Source organism: Cyprinodon tularosa, unplaced genomic scaffold, assembly GCF_016077235.1.
Source record: "Cyprinodon tularosa strain WSP-4 unplaced genomic scaffold, ASM1607723v1 ctg31, whole genome shotgun sequence".
Classification (NCBI taxonomy): Eukaryota; Metazoa; Chordata; class Actinopteri; order Cyprinodontiformes; family Cyprinodontidae; genus Cyprinodon; species Cyprinodon tularosa.
In genome coordinates, this window is record NW_024039019.1 from 2,226,001 (window position 1) to 2,252,930 (window position 26,930).

The 26,930-nt window shown below is 37.4% G+C and overlaps 1 protein-coding gene across 1 annotated transcript in view; it reads left to right on the top strand.

Moving 5' to 3' along the window:
- The window catches only part of LOC119788137 (sodium/calcium exchanger 1-like), a 36,718-nt gene extending 11,239 nt beyond the window's left edge, over window positions 1-25,479 (top strand). Inside the window, exons 3-7 of the mRNA XM_038292303.1 lie at window positions 8,067-8,173; window positions 9,373-9,491; window positions 10,978-11,077; window positions 18,392-18,664; window positions 24,028-25,479. Coding sequence (XP_038148231.1) covers window positions 8,067-8,173; window positions 9,373-9,491; window positions 10,978-11,077; window positions 18,392-18,664; window positions 24,028-24,407 — 979 coding nt within the window. The 3' untranslated portion in view covers window positions 24,408-25,479. The remainder of the gene's footprint in view (window positions 1-8,066; window positions 8,174-9,372; window positions 9,492-10,977; window positions 11,078-18,391; window positions 18,665-24,027) is intronic.
- The last annotated feature ends 1,451 nt before the right edge of the window (window positions 25,480-26,930 follow it).

Consider the following 26,930-nt stretch of genomic DNA (forward strand, 5'->3'; position numbering starts at 1 on the left):
TAAACAGACAAAAAGATGAATCCCAAAAATTATCTCCTGACTACTGATGTCTATACTGGAATCATGCTTTTACACTGATTATAGTAGTCATTTAGGTGAATCCCGTGCTATTTATGTAGTGTAATATTCACAACCTTAAAGCCCAGATCAGACCAGAATGCAGCGTTGTATGATGTGCAAACCTCCAATGTGTAAGGCTTGTGTTAAACTTTTTTAATGAGACATTTGGAAGTTTTAGTTATTATTTATATTGTTATTAGGAATTTTCCATAATAAAAAAAGACCTATGTCACATGTGGTTGCCAACATGCAAACCTACGTAGCAATACAGGAAAATGTGGGGCAGAAGCTTCAGTTGGATTTTTCTTAGGATGGTCATAATCAGCTCTGGTTTCTAAAAAAACAGGGCTTAAACCATTGAAGGCTACAATTCAAAACTCTATTCAAAAACACTTTATTAGACCAAAGGGGAAATTAAAGGTTGCAGTAACTCATTGGCAGTTTTTTAATGAGATGTTATAGGTGATAATAGCTTCCTGTATTTCTCTGAATTAGGGTCTACTGCTAGTGATGTTTCACTTGTAAAACACCTCACCTCTCATTGACATTTACAATATTTGAAAATCATCCTTTTTAACATAAAGGTAATAGACTTAATAGATATATTTTTTATTCTTATTGTCAATAACTGTGCTCAAATAAAGCCCCATAGGAGGAGAGAGGTAATTATCTCAATAACTTATTGTTCATATGTGACTAAACAAGCAGTACTGAGGATTATTACAGGATCAGAGTTGGTGTCAAAAGCCTTTTATGTTTCCTTCATTTTGAAATCACTTAATATTCATAGTAAATAAAGTTATTTTCATTATTTATAATCTCATCCATCCTGTTCTGCTAACATGTTCAGCCATACCACAGCCTCTCTGAGCTACAGAGAGATTCAGAATAAAGTTAATTCTCCATACTCACAAAGATCTATGTACACTTAAAACTTGATTTTTACTTACCATCATGAACTCTCTTGCTATGGCATCTAACTTTGCTTACTGTCCAAGTTTCTTGGGGACTGAGATGTATAATATAAGATGTAAGGGGTAATTAAGAATCTTGGGCAATAATATCAAATATCATTGCAGAGGGGGACAGAAAATTTATGTTTAAGGATTTAGAGAGTAACCAGTTATGAACTGATGGTTAAAAGGTTTGGGTTTTACTACAATAAAGAAATAAATGTTCTGTTAATTCCTCTTCTTGCTCACTTAGACGACTCTGTCTACGGTGAATTTATATTTGGAGCATATGAATTGGTTGGAAGGATAAATGTCATTTTAAGTTTTGAAATTAATCTCTTTTTATTTTGGCGGAATAGCAAATTTAAGATATTTGGTTCTCAATGCACGGATATTATTTTTGGAGTATTCTTTAAATAGGAGAAGGATATGAGATAATTACTGTATCACTTTTCTTAAAAAGATGTTTTGGCATTGTTTGTCTATTATATTGATTCCTTCAATAAATATATTTTTACATTTAGGAACTGGAATATTACTGAGGATACCTTAAACCAAATTGATCAATGTTTTGGGGATTTAATTCATAATTTGTCCATATTCCTGGGATGAGAATTAGGCTTTAAATTTATTATTTAGACAATAACTCTACATCACTTCTCACTGATGTTCTGGGTGTTAAAAACATTCTTGAGGAGCTTCACCAGCAGTACTGTATCAGATTTACAGTCCCCATACTGCAGATATTAGAATATGTCCTTAAATGACAGCCAAACCCATTTACACAGGGACAGTGAAGGCCTTCAAATAAACCAAACATTACCTGCCACATATCTAACTCAACAACCAATAAAAAAATTATTTTCATTCATTTCAGACGGAATTATTCACATACTTGTATTACCAGTATATTAAATTACACTTCCGATATTTACCGCTGTTCGGTGCCATTTCCCCTTTACCTCTGAGCACGGAGCAGCCGGATTACATAGGATACACCGGACCCGTCTTTCAAAACGGGCAAAAAGAAGACTGCTTTTGTCAGCCACATATCGAGGAGTCTTCCAATCAGAACAGGCCTCTTCACCGCACTTTGACGTAATCGGCCGATGAATCTCATCTTCAGAGTACGCAGACTCGAACTCAGAGATGTTTTTGGTACCGTGTGAGGAGAACACACATATGCAGGGGGAGAACATGCAAACTCCATGCAGAAAGACAGGGATCAAACCCATAAAATTCTTGCTGTAAGGCAACAGCCCTACCCACTAATGCACCGTGCAGCCCTAATTATGCTTAATGCTACAGAATATAACCGGCACGTATATGGCTTGGGTATAGAAAGCATTTCGAACTTCTGTTTGTTCACACACATTATAACAGCAGCTGTTTCTTCCATACTAACAGGAGCAATCCCATCATCACTACTGGTTTTGCTTCTGACACTGAGTAAGATTTGGGGAAAAAATGGTCATACTTCTTAGCGTACAGAACTGCACCATACTCTTCATTAGATTAATTTAACATTTACTTAATGACTAATCCTACCTGCTAACTCAGGCATTGTGCTCTCATGGCTACTTGGTGCTGCTGTGTATCTAGTCCCTCTGTCTCTGATGGATTTCTAGACAAACATGCCCATTTATGTGGCATTGCATCATGTTACGGTTTAAGCCAGATAACATTAAATATTATGACAAAACTCCACAAAATGCAAAGACTTGATCATTTAAAGTTAAATGGTTCACAGGCAAGGTTCAACATCTTGCCTTACCCATTTTATCAGTCTTTGCACTTTTCGAACCTCAGAGGTGATATTACTAAAAAAGCTGCCAATTGTTGTAAACTTAGCTGCATCTGTTTTCAGAGGTTTCCTCTTTCTTTTGGGTTTTCTTCGTGCCGTTCTTGCTTCTTTTACCCTCCAACTTTCAGAAACCATTGACCACCTGACTGCACGTTACCTCAGGGTGAGGGAGGAAAAAAAGCTGCCAGTGTAGAAAGAGGCAGCCCAGTGATGGCAGGAGCAGAGCAAGTGATCCATTCATGGTTGAACACTGGCATTAAAAAAAAAAAAAAAAAAATCAACGGTCTTTGCAGCCCAACAATAAGACCGGCCCACCAGGAATTGTCCAGGTCCTCCCAATTGGCCACTCCAGGCCTGCCCACAGGCCAGGTTCAAGCAAACGACAATATGAAGCCTTACTAACTTGTTGGCCTCTAACGACTTCACTGTAGTTCTTTGGAAGACGGCAGAAGATGAAGCACATTGCATAACTACTTGAGGAGACAAAAAATCCAAATAAAAAAAATCCCTTAGGCAGTTTTGACGACCCATGTTTCATTCTTCTCTGCTGTGGAAGTACCAGCTGCAGATTGACCGTCTCAGCTATAGCCTTGTAATGCCTGAGGGGCCGAAACCGATTCTCTTTTTTTGTTATTACAGGCAAAATATTTAAAACATAAGGCATGCCCTTTTTTTCTCATTATCAGAATCTTATGCAATATGAAACACTCCAGATGGTTTTCTTATTACTTCTAAACGTAGCCAGCAGGCTGCAGTGTTCAACAGAGGGCAGTCGTAGAGCACAGGCCAGATGGGTTACATGTGTGACAAATGCATGAAACTATTAGGGATTACTGAGACACAGTGACATGTTATAGGTGAGGGGCAGGTAGAGATGAACTACCTACAGCAGACGGTGATACATCGCAATAAAGTCGTGGATGAACTGGACAGACTTATGTTAAAGCTCCTCACCCACATCAGGAAACAAGGATATGAGGTGCAGGTTTTTTATGAATATGCTGAACATTTTTAGTTATTAGATTCACAAAATGTTCCCTCTGTAAATTGAAAAATATTTTTTTCTTAATTGAGAAAATATAACCAAAGTAAAATGATCTTGTGGTCACAACCCAATTGAAATAGCAATAATAGAAAATATATATTTTTTCCTCAGTTTTAATCACAAAAATATATAATGTTAATAGAACCACTAATCTTTATTTAATTTTGTACAGTCATATATAATAAATCAGAACATGGCTATGATGATGCTTGTTTGTCAGATAAAAAATATTTTTTTAGGTACAAACATATGATTCAATAACCCTACATTTATATATAATTTAGCTTTTTATTGATCTTTTAATTTACTAATTCAAATACGCTTTCACTGCTGCACTTTATGAATAGAAATGTTCCTTTTCACTGCTCAACTGCTGCTTATTCACTGTCTGAAAGCTGTATAAACGAAATTTCGTTTTTTTATACACTCTGTGAATACTAAGTAAAGTAAGTGCAAAATTATTTGTATTAACAGATATAAAAAAAATCAGTCTTTGTTTATTTAATCTATTTAAAAATGGATGTATACATGGTATTTCATTAAGGTAGAAAAGTTTCTCAAATTAACAACTTTTTCAATAATATTCTATTAATAATATGACTATATCTGTACAGTGCTTTAAAATGTTTCGGCTCGTTAAAAGATTTCTTTCCTTTAATTTTTTTAGTTATACTTAGATGTTTCATTAATATTATTCCATATTATTATTATTTAGAACGTTTATGCTAGGGTTTACCACCACAGTGACAGCCACTATAGAAAAACTGTGAGAAAAACTTGAAACTGTACAAAACCTTCCCAGGAGTTACAAATGGGAGGTCCAGCTATGCTAAGAGAGCCAGACTGAATGACTAAACTCACTAAAAAGAGAATGCTCTTTTGGCTCCAAAATGGCTCAGATTCAAGTACCACAAGGGATGCGGTTGGGATGGGTTTTGTGTGGAAATTTGCTTTATCTTCTACAGTTTAAATTTTTATAGCAAAGCATCATGCCTTAATCAGTTCCTTAATTAAAATCCAAACTGTATAAAATTATATATGTTCAAGTCTATATAAAGAAAAGTATCTGATGCTTCTCAGGATTTAATGATAATAAACTAGGTAAAGAACATGGAACTACAGTCTAGTTTAGAGGAATAGTTTACTCTTAGTTTCATGCCTGTTGAGTTTGTGAGATCTTTTTGAAAAATATGCTTTGTGTCATGTTTTAAAATAATTTTCATCTCTCAAAATAGATCTGCTCTCTCCTTATTTCTTATGCTGGTGAAGATTGTCATCCAGATCATAGTCATTCCAAAAATTTGACATGGCAGAACACAATTTAATCACCAGCTACGATCAAACATATTTCAGCAGTTCACGAATGGCTTATATTCTTGTCATAGGCCCGACATGGTGCTTCATACATTAAATGGAGTTTAAATGTTGCAGCAAGAGCGAATAACAACATTGCTTAATCTAACTTTGCACCGTGCAGATGCTCTGTGTGCACCAATGAAGATGTATTCACCACAACCTGTATGTTGTATCTGATTGTTGCCTGATATGTCTTAATAATTCAGCAAATAGAGTATTTAAATCCATTATTTATGGGGAAAAAGAGAAGGTGATATCGGAGTAAATTCTATGTCCCAGTAAAAACACAGACTATGGGCAGAACAAAACCAACACAAATACCAGCTACACTTTACAGAACATTGAACTTTTGTCTAATTAATGCACAAACCTTCTTTATTTCTTCATAGTCATAACTATAAATAGATATTATATATGATAGATATAGATATGCTCTCCAGAATGTAAGACATATGTAATGAAACAAGCTGAATAGGAAAGATTCTGACTACCCAACTATAAATAAGCTTTTTTCCCCCACACCAGATTTATTTTATTTTAAAACACTTTATTATATATTTCACTGTGTAAAAATAAATATATAAGTTATTAAAGTCTTTGACATTATTTTCTGTGTCAACCCATCAATAGGTGTGCTATGTATTTGTGCAAGGGTTTTTTGCTTTATCTTACTGAACTTGCTCACTGTTGGTGCATTTATTTAAGATGCTCCTACGCTGCAGCAGTGGTATCATGAAATTAGAGCTCTGTTTTCCCCAGTATAGATTCAATTTGCTGGCAAACTACAGAGACAACTTCCTGCATTGCAGTAATAATAATAAAAAAAAAAATCCTCTATATGTTGCTCTATGTAATACTTCATAGTCAGTCATTTTACCCAAATACGATTACTGGTCTCCTCGGCCCTAAAGCTGGAAAAAAAATGGATTCAGCAAATGTCGTCAACATATTTTTAGCATTAGCTTTCATTTTTTCACTTTCTGTATCGATCCATGCACAAAGTTGCCACTTTATTAGGTACCTGTTTGACTTTGCATGGTTAAGAGCAAATCAGCGAATTAGGCACACAAAACGTAATGCATTTAGACAACGCTGAATTTATACAAAGTTTCTAAATGAGAATAAAGTGACATAACACGGTATTTGGTATTGACAAATGAGATTTTCATTTGAAAGCTAATTAATTCTGTGAAAAAAATGGTAAAAACAAGCAGTTAATTGGACAAAAATGTCTTGATGTCAAAGGAAATTATGCACACTGGTTTAACAATAAAGAAAAGCAATGACAGCTCCAAAGATTTGTTTTAATACTAAGAAATGCAAAACATATCTAAAGGTATAACCCATTGAACTTTGAAGCAGAGGCTCTATAGTAGCAGAGAATCACACCAAAAACTACTACTTCCTGCTAAAACCATAAGGATACAATTCACACACTGTCACCAAAACTGGATATTACCCTTTCCTGGTCTTCTGTGTCAGCTGCAGCCTTTATATGCAGGGGTCAGAATTATAAAACGTGAATACATGAATACATCCTGCCGTGTGATTGATTTAGCCAAGTATTGAGCCTGGACATGTCCACATTTTTATGTAAATCTTTTGGTACCTATTTGTTAGGCTCAAGTACCGGTAATGTTCAACTGGTTTCCTGGAGATGGCATTGAGTTCCCTGTGCAACAGTGTCCTCCACAGTAACCAGATCTTAATCTGATAGCGCCTTTGGGATTCACTAAAACATGAAATTCAAGCCATTGATGTGCAGCTGATAAATCTGAAGCAACTGCATGATGGTTACATGAAAATTGGAACAAAATTGTTTCTGGGGAATATTAAAAAACAGCAGGATGAGTTTATGTGACAAAGATCTAAACCATGCCTTTACACTTTTAAGTTTCCTCTGACAAACTAGAAACATTGTCATCAGTTCTCATTTTAGTGGAAGATGAAGACAACATACCAAGTGAACCATCATATCTTATTTTAGAAGGCAAACAGGAAAAGCTTCAAAGTCAACTACCCATGTACATAAACTCTTTTCTTTTCTCTCTCTATATCTTTGTGAGGATTCAAGGCTTTTGCAGCGATTCATTTGCTCCCACTGGCATGACTCTGCCTGACATTAAACAGCGAATGACGTGATTATTGGAGTTTAAAATATAAAAATCTTGTGTTCTGCAAGCGAGCGCTCTCCCTGCGCATTGTCAGACCCTGAGTGTATGTGCGTAGACAGAAATAGACAGCCACCCACATATCATTAGGGAGATGCAGGGAGAGAGAGGAGGAGAGACGGACTGTGACAGCGTAGGAGAGTGAAGCGGGATGAATAAAAAATATGGTGGTCACAGCTTGACACCTTGTTTTTTTTTTTTTTTGCTGCATTCAGATGTAGGTAAAATATCTCTGAGTTAGCTGTTGGAGTTTGCTCCTACTTGATGGGTTTTCTTTGGAGGCAGCTTTTTATTTCCACAGAGAAACTTATCTGATCATCTAAATTAAGATTTGAAGTGTGTGGGAGGGGTGTAGGCTATTTCACTACATGTGTGCTTTAATGGACTTAATGATGTGGAAGGAGTCCGCCCTCTTGTGGAGTGCTGAGAAAAAACTCTGACTTTGCTCTGCATTACAGGACGCTCTTCAGCGTCCATCCTCTTACCTAACACATCCATGATTCATTGTGTAGGCTAAAACATTAGTTAGATCTAAATCCCAACAGTAAATCATGGAAATCATCAACTCTGCCTGATATCTGTGTTTAAAAGTATATCCTAACACTGCCAGATACTTTTTTTTTTAAAGAGCAAAATTTTCACTCTAATTTTCATTTTAATTTCCTTTTTATCTCCAGGAAGCTGCTAAATGTGAAGATCATTGATGATGAGGAATATGAGAAAAACAAGACATTTACGATTGTTTTGGAAGAACCGATCCTGCTGGAGGTTGGACAGAGACATGGTGAGAGAAGGAGTGTTTTTGGCTGCTGCAGAGTGCTAGTCTGCAACACTTCCATCAGCATGTCAATACATTTCACTTAAATATTCCGATACCAAATTTCCACCTTCAGATCATTTCTTATAACTGTGGGCTATTCCTCATCGAAAAGCCCTTGCACAAGTATTTATATGACACAAACTTTTCAACATTTTGTCTTATTCCAGCCAGAAACTTTAATGAATCTTACTTGAACTTGTGTGACCAACCAACTGTAAAGTGAAAGGAAAATTTTATGGGGTTTTATTTTTATTTTTTTACAGAAAAAGGGAAAAGTGGGACTAAAAACAGTAGAATGACATTTTGCTTCAGAAAGACATGTAATATTTTTAAAGTTCATCTTTACCAACTTTTTACGTTTTTAAACAGAAATGGGAAGTCATCAACCTTGAAATCTAACTACAAATTCTCTCTAAGATTATACTCATGTTTAGAGAAGAACTTTGACTAGGCCGTTCAAACACAGGAAGGTACTTTCATCAAACATAGAGGTCATTGTTGCTTTAACTGTTTTTCTAGGGTTGTTGTTCTCCTAGAAGGTGACTCTCCAGTCTTTTGTAGTACCTACCACATTATCATCCTGGATTGCCCTTTAATTAGCTTAATCTGTCTTCAAATTAAATCTGAGCAGCATCCTTGTTTCTGCAGAAGAAGTCAGCCCTTACACCTTTTCAATTCTATCTCAATCTTTGATGGTCAAGATGGTATATCCAGATGGTTTGTTGCTTTGTTTCTTTGCAGCACTTAACATTTTGCATATAGGGGCTGGAGGTCTTGTGGCTTTCTCTCACCAAGCAACTCTTCAATTAAGAATACATTTTAAAATGTAGCATGAAAAGTTTTCCTGCCCATAGAATCTCCTACTTTAGAATTGGATCTCTGCAGCTCCTCCAGAGTTTCCTATATGCTTTGTTGGTGCTTCTATGAATTAAAACTCTTCTTGCCCCGCCTGATAGTTTAGGTGGACCGTTAAGTATTGGTAAATTTGTGGTTGTGTCATCTATCACAACTTCTCAAAAATCTTATGAATACCTGTCTAAACTACCAGAGACTAAGATATTACTTTATGGTAGCATCCAGCTGTGTTTGTTAAAATGCAGTTATTCTCTTCATGATACATCATTTAGAACATGTTAAACTTCTGCATCTGTTACACTGTGCAGGGGACACAAATGATAATAAAACAGCAGTGGGACCAGAGGACGTGTCAAAGATGGGCTGCCCCATTCTAGGAGAGCACACTAAGCTGGAGGTGATCATCGAGGAATCGTACGAGTTCAAGGTAACTTAAAACAAGCATTGTTCAACCACTATCTCATAAAACAAGATTTCCTATTTAAATTCTGAACTGGCTGATAAACAACACAGCTGACAGCCCTTACAAAAGCACTTATTAAAAAGATTTCAATTTATTTAAAGCCAGAAGTTTCTAAGAAGAAATCTACAGACACAGTCGGAGATCCTAAACAACATAAAAGTTAAAGCCTCCGACTGTTATCACAGTTTCCATCAAGTTACCATATTTTCTCTTTGACAGCAATGATAAATATTTAAACTCAACCACAGATCTGTGATGAATTATGAAGCATTTTCGTGCTGCTAACTAGTTCCCCTGCCTGCATATTTACTCATTTAAACCATGAACCTTTAAACAAGTTGGAAAGAGAAAATCTGATCGAATAATACAAAATCCTTAACTGTTGTGTATATAAGATGATGGCATGAGGATGCTGCTTAGATTGCCCCGATGGTGTAGTGCCAGTCAGATGTTTGTTTATGTCAATGTACCAACCTGCGCTGCTGTGCTTCGAAACATTATGCACAGATGTATGTGTAGATTAACAGACTCTGCAAACAGCATCATTCAGACTCTGACCAATCCTGTTCAAAGCTCAGTGAGATTCTTCTCCAGCTTGTGGAATCATTGGCGCTTTAGTTTATATGTCAGTGATTGATTATTTTATATATATATTTTTATATTTTTCTGTTTTTATTATTGTTCTTGTTTTTGTCTGTTTATGGACCATAATTGTGTCTAAATAAAGAGATTGATTGATTGATTGATTGATTGATTGATTGATTGATTGATTGATTGATTGATTGATTGATTGATTGATTGATTGATTGATTGATTGATTGATTGATTGATTGATTGATTGATTGATTGAATATGGAATTTGATGCAGAAATGTGAAGATGGGATTTTACAACTTAAGCAAATAAAAAAAAGCTATTGCACAGAATGCAGATACGGCATGATCAGTCATGGAAAGAAGGTGTTTAATTGGTGGACAATCTATATCTGCAGCTTCTGGTATTCTGTGCACCCTGTTAATTCAACCTGAGACCCCCCTGATTACATCACCATGACATCAGCCCCATTTTTACTAACGTTACAGCCACAGGATACATTGTGTTAACAGGTTTGTATTGCAGAGTAAACTGATACCTTAGCGTAAATTGGCTGTTGTTCTCATTGAAGACTATTTAAGAGCATTTAAGCTGCTACATGATACAGCGCTGAGACTCCCAGCACAGCTCTCAGGCTCTGTTTCCTGTGGGCCTGCTTCATCCTGGCATAAAGCCCAGATGATCCTAAATCTGGTTCTGTGACTCACTGTGCACCACAGTGGAAGGAGGGATGCTGGTAACTGTACCCTCAGTGCCCTCATCAGTGTCCCCTGTGTCACTAATTGCTAAGCTTATGCTGATAATGTGAGTCTTCTACCTGTAAAAGCTGCTCTCTCTGTCTGCATGGTCGTCTCCAGAGCACAGTGGACAAGCTCATCAAGAAGACCAACCTGGCCCTGGTGGTGGGGAGCAGCAGCTGGAGGGAGCAGTTTGTCAGTGCTGTAACTGTCAGCGCAGGTGAGTGGCTCAGTCCTGAAACCTACTGTAACATCTGTGCCTCTCAGTGAGGAGCAGCCCTTTACATGGAGAAACATGTGGTCTGGATCGGGTTCACCAGCTGCCTCCTGTGCTTTTTGTTTTTTAACGTGACATTTCTTCAATTAAAATCCCAAACATTTCAGTTTAACGTTTGAATGCCCTTTGGCGAATCTCTGTTTATCTGATGCAGCTGTGTGAAGCAGACAGCTTATTAAAAATGCATTATTCACTGAATTCCTTATGAGTCCCACCATTAAAGCTGCTCTGGCAATGGCCAACACCGCCCGGACAATTTATGTGACTCTTAGTAAGAAGCTCTTTCGAAAGCCATTTGTTGAGCTTTGTAACTCTTAAATGTTCTCAAACAAAAGCACTGTGACAACAAAGTGAATCACACCATGTAGAGGTCCTGTTTTTACTTTTTTAGTTATTTACCCATACTAGATAAGTGTAGAACTAGGAAAATTAGAGGTAGCTGTTCCTGCTTTTTACTGCTGTTTATTATCGAAACGCATTTTTTATTTTTATCAATATTTTTGTTATTATAAGCATTTATTACTGCAGTTGGCTTAAGAAGCCCCAAAATATCGAATAATAAGTTTGGCGACTGAAGTTAGATCCTTAAAAAAACAACAACAAACAAACAAAAGGAAATCAGATCAAAAAACTATTTCAAATTGACATAGAAATCAAAGTTAAAATTATAGTTAGCTAGATTACTGTCAAAAATTCACCTCAAACAGTCATAGATGTATACTACTACTGTTTGTTAATGCACAGTATTAGGTTTTGCTGTTCAAACTGCTCTGGCTATACCCCAGCAAGAGATAAAAAGGCTCTCCATTATGTCTAATCAGCTAGTTGTGTGCCGCCCATTTCTAATGTCGCCCTGGGCAAATACCCATGTTAATATCAAAAACCAAATTTATGGCTCAAATTGAAGGCATACCAAGATCAAATAAACAGGACTTCATCTAATGGTTCAGTTTATGTCCAAATAAGCCTGATTTTGCTCATTTGGATACTAAAACAACCATTACAGTGGATGTATATTTAATTAGGATCTATTTTGCATTAAAAAAAAAAATTTGCTTTTGATAACTTTGAATTTCGATAGTAAAGGGAGAAATATTCACATGTCCTCTGGAATTTCTACAACAAATCAAATCAACAACAAATCCAAGTCCTGGACTCCCACACTAACTCTCTATTGATACCTTTGTGGTTGGAGATAGTCTTGTGAAAAATAGCAAAAACAAATGAGAAAATGGATTAAAAGAAAAAAACAGTAAGGATTTCCACAGAACACCCTTAAGAAATAGAAAATGCAAAGGCAAGTCAATTGTTAACTTTGATCACTGACACTGTATAGAATAGAACTGGAGCATTTACTGCATATTCACATTATTCTAAAGGACAGTCAGTGATAATAAATACAACAACAAAGCATTTTGACAGAGAGAAAGGACCGGTTATAACGAATGATTTTACCTTAAGTTGGTAAACAATTCTAGAAATTGGAATCATAGTTACTATATTAGTTAACTTATTTTTTTTTTAAGATAATCCCTTTAAACATAAGAGCTAGAGAGGGGAGTAAATAAAAGAAGCAACACTCTCATGATCAAGATTCATTTTGAGTAACTCTTAAATGCAACATCATGCAAAAAAAAAAAAGTAATGTTGAATTAAAATGAAATTAAATGCTGGATAAAACAATACACAAAACAGAGGTGATGAAACTGTTCCCAGAGAGAGATTTATGAGAACAGAGAGAATGATGACATTTAAAACAGAGGAAAAAATAGATGAGAGGTTAAGGATGGAGGAAAAAGATGATTTAAAATGTCTATCAGGACGTTAATGTCAGATAGAAGCTAAATACATTAGCACTTTACTGACATCTAGATTTGTTCCTATATAGTTCATTGACTTCAATGACACCAACGGTAATGCTTACCGTAGATTCTGTGAAGGGGGGTTAGTGCACTTAACAGACATTTTGCTTTAGTGTTTCAAAGATTTCCTTTATATTTTTGGAACTTTTTCTAAGCTTAAATTTCTTGTGAAGCTACTTTAATTGACTACTTTGTAGTGCAAATTGGAGCATTCCGCAAATAAATCATTAGATGTAAAGATTGTTGACATTGCTGGCTGAACATAGAAAAACATGCATGCAGGTAAAATATGGACTAATAATGAACAGTGCTGTAACTACTATTAATACTTTTAATCACATTATTTAACATGATGATTTAACCCTCTCCAAAACCTTCCTGTTTGTACCTCTTCAAAATAAAATGGGGTTTTCACCCCTGGCAGAGAGAAATAAATGATTTCTGTCACATTCTAACTGTAATTACTGTGAACTCTTGCTTGTTTTGTTCTCAACGTACAATGGTTTTAAAAAAGGATAGTGACTAACATCTTGCAGCATCTATTTGTTTGTGTGAACGACGAGTTGGTTTAATTGCTGAGGCTCAATGTCTCCTAATCACTTACTTCCTGCTACCCACCGATGACTAATAGTTCCAGTAAGGTCCAAATGCTACTTTAATTTGACATTAGGGGTGGGTATTGCCAAAGAATTCACGATTCGATTCCAATCATGATTCACATGCCACGATGCGATTCTATCACGATGCATCACAATCCGTGAAATATTGCGATGCATCGCAATATTTTCACTGAACACAGTAAGAAAAAAATACAGCTATTACCAGCGGCTTTGTATCCTCTGGATAGTGTTTTCAATTGATACATAACTGAACGCAACTTAATTCATACATAGCTGTATTTATTGAAACAACTTTTGAAGGTATTGCCATGAAAACAAATACTGGACACAAATATTACTGTTACTGGAGTGGACACACTGACAAAAAGTGCTTAGGATTTATAAAACTTAAAATAAAAGTGCCGTTTGCATGGTCTCACTGGTCCTTTACACCAATGAAATGGAAACATTTAAATGTTTGACATTTCCCATTTCGCAAATTAAGTGTGTCAAATCAATTTCGTTTTTAAATTCTTTGTTTTTTAAAGCAAAAATGCATCCAAACATCTGATTCGGAATGTGATGGAGCTGGGCTAATTTTTTCAGTCTCCATGTTTTGTTTATGAATGACTCGTTGCAGTATCCGCAGCGACGTCTACTGGACTGAAAGTTGTATTCCACTTGTTTTTGGCTGATGTGTGCCAACCATTCTTGTATTTTATTTATTTCTTTTTGTTAATTAAGAATCGATACTTGGCATCAAGAATCGATGCAGCAGATCACAAAAATTAGAATCGCGATGCATCGCCATGACGATTATTTTGCACACCCCTATTTGACATTGACATCTTTACAGTATACAGTTTAAACTTGAATGATTACAATTTTGATTCAGATTACTTGTATTGATTTCATATCCAAATCTTGATTCTGCTCCTTCTAAGGGGATCATAAAAGTTGACAAGTTTTAAACCAGTTGCTGTAAAGCTGGGTTCAGACAGCAAGATAATCTTCCCCTCCCTCAATTATCTGGGATACAATCCTGCTGTATGTGGTATGTTAAGAGTGATCAGGTCTGCTTGGAAAACAGCAGGACCCACATGGCTCTGTTTAATCAAAAACAGTTTGAGTTTTGAAAATCAGCAGACAATTTTAAAACCAGTCTTAACTTTGTTAAGACTTGTCTGAATGAAATACTCAGAACCTTTTAATAAAATGTTTATTCCTTGAGCATTTAATATTCCACATGTGTGGCTACATCAATCCAGGTATAAGTAATAAAGCTAAATGCAGGTCTGCAGTTTTTGTTTTCAAACCACATTAAGCAGTGGCGGAGCAAGAACATTTTCATAGGGGTGGCTGGCAGGGACCAACGTGCACTGAGGGGTGGCCGAAAACTGATGGGAACCAAAAGCAGTTTAGTCATTCTACACACTCTACCAACAGGAAACTGAATGAGCAAAACATCCATGTTCACCAAATAGATCAATGAAGACAGACTAGATTTTCATGAAGTCCTCACTAATACATCTTCACACATATTTATACATGCATGTTGTCTAAATTGGTTATATTCTGTATATTATATAAACATGGAATAGAGTCAGAAGTGTTGCTTTATCGCTGATTTTATAGAAGACTACTTGATGACGCTTGCTTCTTCCTCATAAAGAACAACATTTGATTCTGAAAAGAGTGAAAATTCTGTTTATTTCCTCAACTTTAGTATATTTATGTGGCTATTTAAAATATTACTGTAATTATGTTATCAGTTTATTTTGATATCCTAGCAACTGAAAAATTAAGTTAGTTATAATGTTCCACCTGAGAGTGTCACTACTGCCACCCTCTGGTTTAAAGGTGAACTGCTTGTTCTTCAGGTTATAAAGTACGCTCCAATTGGAACAACAAATCACCTGGTTGGGGTTGCCATATGGAGGACTGACTCTGCCATATATAAAAATAAATATAGAAATAAATAAATGCTCAATAAATAAATAAGCATACAATTAATTGCCACCAAAAATACAATTAACAAATAAATGTAAGTAGAAATTAAATTATACAGTGAGACATAATGTATATAACTCTTTTAATTAGCTTCTTTATTTACTTGCTTTTGTAATATTTAGCTTATTTCTTTTTTGTCCTTTATAATTTTCAACTTTATTTTTAATTACTTATATTTTTAAGTATTTATTTATGTGCATGTTATAATATTTTTGTGTTTTATTCTTCCTTTGTATTTTTTTACCCTAGATATTTCTTCACCGCTATTTATTTCTGCTAGCCCTTTTTACATTTCTGTATGCATTTCTGCCTCATTAGGCAAATGGGGAGGGGGTGTGTCCTAGAGAGTCAACTTCTGCTCATTGGCCGATCTCGAACATCTATAAACAAAGGTGTTGATGGGAGCAGCACAGCTGATATTTCTCTCCAGGATGGAGTCACAGCCAAACAGGAACAGAGCAGATGAAACTACTATGAGAAAATCAGAGAGAATAATTTTAAAGATTAAACTATTTCTGCAGTGGGATAATAGAAATAGAATTAAGCAGAATGTTGAAAAAGGGGTCCCTATGTCCTCTAGCAGTCTAAGCCTATATCAGCATAACTATAGAGATAGCTCAGAATAACCTGAGCCACTCTAACTATAAGCTTTATCAAAAAGGAAAGTTTTAAGCCTAGTCTTAAAAGTAGACAGGGTGTCTTCCTCACAGACTTAAACTGTTAGTTGGTTCCACAGGAGAGGAGCCCGATAACTTAATTTTACTTCTAGAAATTCTAGGAACCACTTGTAAACCTGCAGAGAGCAAAGTGATCTGTTAGGAACATAAGGAACAATCAGATCTCTGATATCAGATGGAGCTTGGCCATTTAAGGCTTTAAATGTGAGAAGGAGTATTTTAAATTCTATTCTGGATTTAACAGGAGGACAATGAAGAGAAGCCAAGATAGGAGAGATATGATCTCTCTTTTTAATTTTCATCAGAACTCTGGCTGCAGCATTTTGGATCAGCTGAAGGCTTTTAACTACAGTTTGTGGACTTCCTGATAGTAAAGAATTACAATAGTCCAGCCTTGAAGTAACAAATGCATTGACTAGTTTATTAGCATCACCTCTGGACAGGATATTTCTAATTTTTTCAATATTCCACAGATGTAAGAAGGAAATTCTATAAAGCTCTTTGATATGGGATTTAAATGACAGGTCTTGAACGAAAATAACACCAAGATTTTTTACTTTGTTATCTGAGATCAATTTAATGTCATCCAAAAGAAGTGACTGACGAATCAGCTTATTTTTTAAAGACTCTGGTCCAAAGACTATAACTTCTGCTTTGTCTGCTTTCAGGAGCACAAAGTTGAGAGTAATCCAGGTTTTTATGTCTTCGAGACATGCCTGTAATCTATGTAACGGGTTAACTTCATCTGGATTTATAGACACATGCAGCTGAATATCGTCAGCATAACAGTGGATATTAATCCTATGCTGTCTAATAATTCTACCATTTGGGAGCATTTATATAGTAAAGAGAATTGGTTCTAGCACTGATCGCTGTGGTACTCCACAGGTAACCTTTGAGCAAGATAAAGATTTGTCATTAATGTGAACAAAGTGAAATCGATCAGATAGATACGATTTAAACCAGTCTAGTGCTGTTCCTTTAATTCCTATAAAATATTCAAGTCTTTGTAAAAGAATATTATGATCAACTGGATCTAATGCAGCACTGAGGTCTTAGGACAAGTATAGATACAAGTCCATTATCTAAGGCCATGAGAATATCATTAGTGACTTTTACCAGAGCTGTTTCAGTGCTATGATGAGCTCTAAAGCCAGACTGAAACTCTTCAAAAAGTTCATTATGGTGTAAGTGCTCACACAGTTGTTTGGCAACTACTTTAACAAGAATTTTAGATAAGAATGGAAAATTGCATCCCAAACTTTACCTGTTGATTAGAAACTTCGTAACCGAGGCATCAGTGGGAAACCCGACCTGTGTTTTCAGTGTATTCCATCACGTCAAAGAATCTCCCACAAGCACTCTGGTCTTGCTTCTCTTTTCTGAGGCCTTTCTCTTCTTCTCATACACTTCATAGACAATTTTTCTCTTATGACCCTCAACCATTTTCAAAGAACCGCGGTGAGAAAGGCGAGCAGCAATGACTGGCTGAAACTGTAGCTCACCACAAATATACGCCTGAATGTGCGCATGTGCAGAAAAAATAGCTCCCTATGGGGACGAGCACGTAGGACTGCCTTAAATAAAAATATCAGCAGAATGATTGACAATTAGGAGGACCACTTATTTTGATGATCAGCCCGGAAAAAGAAAATCCACAAACTGCACCTTTAATTTGTGTGCAGTTATTGAATAGAAAAATCCCTTTATTGGCCCACAATGGGGAAATTCTGCACACAAGTAACATTATCCTGTATTAAAAATGAAAAAAAGTAGTTAAGCTATTGTAAAGTTTATTTACTTGGTATGGACATTATTACAGAGACCCTCCTTAATGTAGTTTATTCTTCTTAGGCCTGAACCGGTTATGAAGATCTGCATTCTCAGTTTTAATGCCAAACACTCATTAGATGGTGCAGCAGAGAGTTTTTTTATAAATAACATTGTCAGTCTGCTATTTCCATCTAAATTGTGTTTTTCTTGTTAGGAAATATTTACCTGCTTGTAGGCTTAAACCTATGTCTATAAGGTATTAAAAAGACTAGATCAATGAAAGTAAAAAAAATGTTTTGTGCCATCTTTGGCTTTTTGTTTATCTCTTTTTATTAGGTGATGATGATGAAGAGGAGAGTGGGGAAGAACGATTGCCCTCCTGCTTCGATTACATCATGCACTTCCTGACAGTTTTCTGGAAAGTTCTCTTTGCTTTTGTCCCTCCAACTGAGTACTGGAACGGCTGGGCCTGCTTCTTTGTCTCCATTTCTCTTATCGGCGTTCTGACAGCTGTGACGGGCGATCTGGCCTCACATTTCGGATGCACCGTTGGTCTGAAAGACTCGGTCACCGCTGTGGTGTTTGTTGCTCTTGGCACCTCTGTTCCAGGTGGGTGTCAGTGCTGACAATCGTCTCACACCAAAGAGCTGCTGTTTATTCTCTCAGGGGTTTTTTTTTGCCTGTGGTGTAGAAACAGGTGCTTGAAGAGACTTATATAACCTCAACTCCTTTTGAGCTGTCAGAGGAATTACCTCCAAAGCTCTTGCTTAGCACCCTAACAAGCTGTAAACAAAGGAAAGCACAGTTCCACTTGTACGGTCAGCTTGTATAACCAACTTACAATTTCCTAAATCTTTGAAGCACAAAAGCGTCTAAATGAAGTTTTGATAGGCTTTTTATGGTGACTCTGCTTTTTGTCCTCAGCTTTGGAGATGAGTGCAAAATAAAATAAGTTGACAATTTTAAATAATTCTGAACAAAGCTGATATCTTTAACATTTGCTGTAATACTGTATAGTCTTAGAAGCAATATTACAGCATTCCCAAATGTCATTAAATAAAGCCCTGTAAGAATCCAGGTTAATCCTAATCTATAAATTACAAGGATTGCCCTAAAATTAACCCTGGTATAAGTAATATATGGTGTACTTTTGATAACATTTCCCAATGGAAGTAGAGAGAGATAAGAGAGAATCTCCCTCCATTAAGCAAAAGCTACATCAAATAACTTCTGAAATGGGAAAACATCCATTAAATACATATTAAAACATTAAAGACTAATATAATCCTCATTTGTACATTCACCGTGTACAATTTGTTTCATTAAGTTTTTTGTAATCTCGCCATCAGATAAGGCACGCAAGACAACTATTTATGCAGTATGACACATTTCAGTTGCAAGACAGTTCAAAGTTCCAATGCAAATAGCTAGCTGCTATTAATCTGACAAAAAGTGCAGTCAACCAGCAGAAAGCAGATACTTTGTCTTTTGTTATAGCCTTATTAGTAATTAGACAATTTAAAGTTGCACATTAAAGCAACAACAACACATCAGCCATTTTCAGAAGACAAGTCTTAGATAAAATAATACAAATTAACCACAAGAGGTGTTCTGGTGAAGCCATCTCAATAGATGAGATGATGCACATTACAGTGTTTAAAAGAATTAGATAAGATCACCAATGAATATGTGGTATAACCCTGTCTGTTTGATTTATGTGATTAATTAAGTGTACAATATAATGTGACCCAACTTTAAAAAGTGAGACCAAACAAAAACAGGGAGGACTCTATGCTGTCACTCAGCACTGCTCTATAGGAACATTAAGTTTTTTTTTTTTTAATCTAGCTACAGATGAACTGAATCAAACCGCTATAGAGTACATAGCTCCCTCTGGACTTAAATAAATTACTCACTTGTCAAGGTGGATGTAAACAGCACTTTAACTGGAGAAAAAAACACTCCTATTTAAATGGCTGCTTAACATATTTATACTTATCCTCACTGCTCATGGACGAGAGGCAGGGTAGACCCCAGGTTGCAGTCCATCACAAAACAACATACGATCCTCCCTTAGTCACTTTATTTTTCTAAAAAAAAACATTTCAGTGTACTGGTAAAAGAACTTGACATTTTCAACTAAAAATGATCAGTTGGACCCTACAGATTAATAATAGGATTTAATCAAAGTTCATGAACATGAAAAGTAGATATTTTGGCTTTTTAGTCTTTGTGTTGTCATCTCAATATTAGTTTTCCTTGACAAACAGCAGCTAATCTCAAAGCACTTAAGAGAGCCAATCTAATAAAATCCTCCAGACATATTAATTAGGACATGTTTGCAGGTAAGGAACCCAGAAAATGTCTTTGAGTCATTGATTTGCAGAACTCACTAGTCCTAAATAAATGTGTTACAGCATTCTGCCATCGGCAGCAATTCCTCATGCCAAGCAAGAAACAGCCTTAGTGTGGACAACCTTCTGTTACAACAGTCCGAAGGTTTAAGCATATAGAGTGTATACAAAAGAGATGTTCTCCTCCACGATGGGGTCACAACTGAACAAAAACCTAGAAAAATGTTGTGCCTTTGAAGAGGCAACAAGGCAATGATAGCAATGGAAGCAACATTGCCTTGGAAGGAAGGAAGGAAGGAAGGAAGGAAGGAAGGAAGGAAGGAAGGAAGGAAGGAAGGAAGGAAGGAAGGAAGGAAGGAAGGAAGGAAGGAAGGAAGGAAGGAAGGAAGGAAGGAAGGAAGGAAGGAAGGAAGGAAGGAAGGAAGGAAGGAAGGAAGGCTCCTATAAAAGCTTAGAATTGGGAATTTATAATTATAAATTAGATAAATTAATGATGTTACATCCAACTGAGAAACACATAGGCTCTATGCAGGAATTGTGATTTTAAGGTTGAAAGGAAATCTTTCATCTGTGAACTCCATATAGGCTACAGATTCAATAAACAATACCACAGAAAAGGAGCCATATTGAGGTTTGACTAAACTCTAGAATCGATGGGGGAGGAATTGATCCTGCACTGCTGTCTCCTAAGCCTGCTCCTTTCAGTGTGCATCTTGTCTTTGTGCGCCCCTTAGCTCCACAGTAGAATCAGACATTTACCTTTATTCAGTCCTTAGTGGGCAGTCTGCTGCATCCCAGTTTCATAAGCACCTCCTGAAATCCACACTCCTGCTGAGAGTAGTTGCAAGGAGAAGAAACCATAGAAACAGGAAGACTTCTTTTCAACGTCCCTTACCAAGCTCTTTATCTTGCATCATTTCTTGTAGCCAAATCATTCACATACTTATTACATGCCCCATCGACATGTGGGCATGTCATAAGTAGCCAGCTGATCCTTTTTCCTATCCTCTGAGCCCTTGGATAAAAACATCCATCCAAGTCTCATTGTTCCAATTACTGTCTGCCGTCAGTGTACAACAATCAATTATATAATAAATTGTTAAAAAAAAATTTAAAAGTCAATAACCTGTCAAAGCATGCCCATTCTGTCTAATGGTAAATAACCTCCTAGAAGACTCTTGACTGGATAGGATTGAATTGAACACCCAAACAAGCTCTCTGGCAAAAAGCATTGTAAGAATAACAGAGTGTTTTATTTCTCTGCCAGTCAGGTGGGCCCAACCTTTGGCTTTTGCCATATAGAAATGATATAACTGAAGCTACCTTGGAACATTTCAAGGGGAAGGTGGAAGGTTGCAACTCAAAGTGTATCTCCAACTGCGTGAGGAAGGAACAACACTGAAGAGGCATTACTTTACACACATCTAGAAAGATTAGTCTAGGCCCTCTCTTAGAGACTGTAGAGCAGACAGGTGGGTAACAAAGGCAGAAGCTGAACTAGTCTGACTGACAGAAGTTTCAGTGACACCTTAGAGTAGATTATATCAGGCTGAGAACAAGATGACCCAGTTTTTGAGGGGAAGAGACAATTAGGTTTCACAAAATGTTTATTTAAGACAGAACTGCAGTGAACAACGTTCAACCTTTGCAGGAGGAGAACACAGGTTAGAGACCATGTCTATCTGTGGAGGATTATAACGAACATGTGAGTCAACTGCCTGGTCTTAAAGTTCAGTCCGTGCCCTGACAGTCCGGAGGACAGGCAGGAGATCAGAACTGAGCAGACAAAGGAAAGCAGTAAAATCCAGCGGGCAAAGCCAAAGCCGGTGTCGAGGATGTGTTCAGGAGTCAGGGCCAGGAGATTATAGATCCGAAAAGGTACTGAAAGGAAATCCAGGATGGTGTCAGGAATCAGTTTCAGGTTCGGTACACAGGCAGAATCCAGCAGGAGTCCAGGGACAGGTCAGGTGAACAGATCAGAATGGGAACGGTCAGGCTCAGAGGTTTAGAGGCAGAACTGGTCAAGATCAGGCAATCAGAAACACTCAGGTACGCTAGAAAACTATCAGAAAAGGCTTATAATCTGGCACTGGTGACTGGTAGATGGCTGGTTAAATATGGGCTGAAGCAGGTGGATAAGATGAACGGTAATGAGGACTGGGAAGAGCTAGGCAGGTGAATCAGAACGGTCATCAGTGTCAAGGTAAACTTACTCTGTAAAACAAGTCTCTTACTTGGAAACAGTATTTTTTAACACAGACACTCCACTCAAGAGTCGGCAAAAGGTACATTGTCTTTTGTAATGCCTGGACAGAGTCTTGAGAATGACACACCGATAGATAATTCAGCCAACACAAGTAGTAAGCATGAAATTAAAAAGTTAAAGTAAAGAAATGTTGCAGTAACTGGAAGTGACTGAAACTGGAATCGCTGAGAGGAGGGTTTGGGGCTGATAACAACTCAGTAGTTTTGAAGTGCACTGAATTAAAGCCACATACTGTCTCAGAAGCTGGAAGATTTATCCTAGTGACTCTGTTTGGATGTTTTCAGATGATTGATCGACAGATCCAAATCTTAATGGGGCCATACAGGGCTAAGGCTAGCAGGGGACCTGCAGTCAGTTCAGGGGTGTGCACCTAGAAGCAGAGGCTTCCAGGAGGGCTAATCGAAAGGGGAACCTGGAGTTCAAGCGAGAGCCTCTGAGGCACACTAACCAGGCAGAGGTTTCCAGAGGGACAGAGGCAGGTCCAAAGTCCAGGCTTGGCTCATACACGATTTGATAGAAAGATCCAAATAGGGCCAGAGGCAAACAGACTTGGTCAAGAATTAGGTCACAAAGTCAATGCGCAAAGATCAGAGGCCAACAGCGGTATCTGACAGGGTTAAGGCAGGCAATAGAAAAACACGAACAAGACAGGTTGAGATCAGGAGGTCAAAACAAGGATTGCTGGATGGTCTACCCATCGCTTTCACAAATCAAAAATGTATCCATTGGGAGAGCCAGGAATTTGTAATGTTCATTAAAGGTGTAGCAACATCTGATAATAGGAGATGCATCAGGTGTAACAGCTAAGTCCTGGTTGCCAGGGCAGCAGAGGTAGCAGGGAGGGATGTCATGGGATTGCATGCACCAGCTTCAGAGGCAGGAACATTACATTTATGGCTGGTTTATCCCCCTATTTCCCCTCAGTCTTTTCATAAATCTAATTAGGATTCTAGCAGAACCTCTCCCTATTTGCGGCTTGAAAGTCTTCAACATTATTTAAACAGTGTGGTAATTAAAATGAACTGTTCTACTGTACCTCTTTCCAAAGAATGTGAACTGTGATGTGTCATCAAATAATGTTCTGTGTCACCTGACCATCAGAGGATGGTCAGTTTCCTAATGAGGATCTGATTTAACAACTCTAATTTTTGCAGGACTTTTTGTGGTCGCAGATTGAATAACCTTATAGCCTAGTAGTCCAGTACTTTTGTTCTGATCAGTTACCATTATCCCACATTTGACATTGTTCACTTTAAGTTGGTAATTTAAGTGTAAAATTTCTTCCAGCCCGATTTTTGCATCCAATCTCTCTCTACTGTATAGAAAAAGTTGACATGTTTCTCGTTTTACAGACACATTTGCAAGTAAAGTGGCTGCCATTCAGGACCAGTATGCCGACGCCTCTATTGGGAATGTGACAGGCAGCAATGCTGTGAATGTATTCCTGGGCATCGGGGTGGCATGGACCATCGCCGCTGTTTACTGGAACACGAAAGGTCAGACATTCAAGGTGAACCCTGGCTCGCTAGCCTTCTCCGTCACCCTCTTCACCATCATGGCGCTGGTGTGTGTGCTCGTGCTGCTCTACCGCAGGCGCCCCAGTGTTTCAGGCGGTGAGCTCGGGGGCCCACGGACAGCCAAGCTACTCACTTTCTTTTTTTTCATCTCCCTCTGGTTCATCTACATCCTGCTGTCCTCCTTAGAGGCGTACTGCCATGTGCCGGGGTTCTAAATGCAAGGCAAAAGTAAAGACATGACCCCTCTTCTTGTTTTTACAGTTTACAGGTTTCTCACTGTTTTTGTCAATTTTCACAAGATTTCTAACTATTTGTATCATCAGTATTATTGATACGGCACAAAATCTAAATAATTATGTATTTAAGGACTTTGGGACTTTGTTACCACTGATAATGCTGTGAAAGCTAGCTTTAGCCTCTGAAACTACTCTTATCTACTTTTTCTTTTTGTGCTCTTAAGTACTTTAATTTGTAGAAGATATATACAGTACTGTGAAAATGTATTTACCCCCTTACATGTTTCCTCTAATTTTGTCACTTGTGTTTTAGATCTGAAAATATTTTTTAATATCACACCAAGATAATATAAAAAGTAGTTTTTATAATGATGGTTTTACTTACATGTTAAAGGAAAATGCTTTTAAAACCAATGAAAAAGTAATTGGCACCTAAACCTAATAACTTGCTATCTAACCACCACCAGTGACAATAACTCTGCAAGAGTTTGCAGTGCTTATGAGTCTTTTAAATTGCTGGTGAGGAAGGGCTGTCAGACCTGATTAAGCTCATGCTACTTAATTCTAATAAATTTTAGGTCCAGGCTTTAACATGGCCTTTCTTTACTTAACTTTTTTCTTTTACGTATTTGTTTAAATCCTTCAAAGGTTTGCCTACTGCTATTTTTTAGATGGCTCCTTTAAGTAGATATCTACAACTGTAAATCCTCCCCACCCACACGTGGCACAGTCACCACTCTCGTTCCAATCTTCAATTGTACTGTTGGTCAGCAGGTTGCCAGGTCTGCCAACTACCAACCGTAAGCTGAGAGGAAAAATGTCAAGTTGGGAGCCTTTCACGGTATATCAATTGTTCATTAAAAGCCTCTTATTGTTTCTATATAATACTATTATTCAGTGGAACAATCTTTTTGTGAAACACGTCAGTTCCCTTGGATGAGTTAAACGCAGATAAGTAATTTCCAAGTTTTGATTAATGAAGAAAATCATTGTTAGTGAAAAACTAATAACACATCAGAGTAATTTCACACTAGGTTGCTTGCAAAAGAACCGAACAAACTTGCAACAATGCACCCATGCCACGTTAGGGTACCAGCTAACCATCGGTTAACATAAGCAAACATTAACTTGCTCGTGAAAGAAAAGCGTCAACCTCCATGTTGCCTCTGAGCCGCTTATCCATCTTAAAGGAATAGTACACCCAAAACATGATTAGCCTTCATTTTCTACTCACCCCAATGCTGAACAACACTCTGGAGTACTTTTTTGATATCTCAAATGCCTCTGGAGATCTGGGAGGCTTCTTGCTGTCTGCTGACATTCAAATAATGGAGGTCCATGGCGCCCGAGGCAGAAAGGTCCATAAAAGTCCACAAAAAACGTGTCAATATTCCTCCATACTGCTCGTCCAATGTATTCCGAGTGTCCTGAGTGGGTAGCATCCAGAATGTACTCGAAACGAAGTCATTTAGAATGTTTTTAGAGCATAAACAGTAGTGTATAGGATTTCCTGAAAGCGCGCGCCGGCGCGTTCATGACGCTACGGAAGCCGGCAGAGCAAACCAGATGAAAGTGCGCTTCAGCGTCTGCTCTGCCAATAATGCAAGCGTAGAAGAAGAAATGTGCTGTTTACCTGTGCAAAGAAAGAAACAACGAAAGAAAAATGTCTGAGGACTTCAGTGTTGAGGAAGAGCATGAGTTCTTTGCCGAGCTGAATGCGCACTTTCATCTGGCTTGGTCTGCCGCGGTTTCCGTAGACTCGTGAACGCGCTTTTAGGAAATCCTATACACTGCTGTTTATGCTCTAAAAACATTCTAAATGACTTCGTTTCGAGTAAATTCTGGACGCTACCCACTCAGGACACTTGGAATACATTGGACGAGCAGTATGGAGGAATATTGACACGTTTTTTGTGGACTTTTATGGACCTTTCTGTCTCGGGCACCATAGACCTCCATTATTTGAATGTCAGCAGACAGCAAGAAGCCTCCCAGATCTCCAGATGCATATGAGATATCAAAAAAGTACTCCAGAGTGTTGTTCAGCATGGGGGTGAGTAGAAAATGAAGGCTAATCATGTTTTGGGTGTATTATTCCTTTAAGTCTTCACCAACTCTCAAGGGCTTCACCTATGTTTCTCACCTTTTTTTTTTTTTGAACACCTGAATATGAGAAATGTAAAGCCAAGGAGAAGTAATTTCTCAGAGCCTTCGCATCTTATTTGACTTTAACCTACTATTCCAATTCAAGCAGAATCCTTTCATGTGAATGTTGCCATCACAACCAGAAGTAAATATATAAAACACTTTATGTGTGCAAGGGGCAAGATTCTGTCATCCCTGGTGTCAGATAAAAGTCAAATTTACGCAAAGTTTCTACTCTGTTCTATTCTGTTAGGTGTAGCCTGTTAGAGTGAAGTAAAACTGCTGGTTTACTGCTGTTTATCATGATGTAACAAAAGGGTTAATTATTTTTTAAACAGGACCAGGATGCTTTTGATA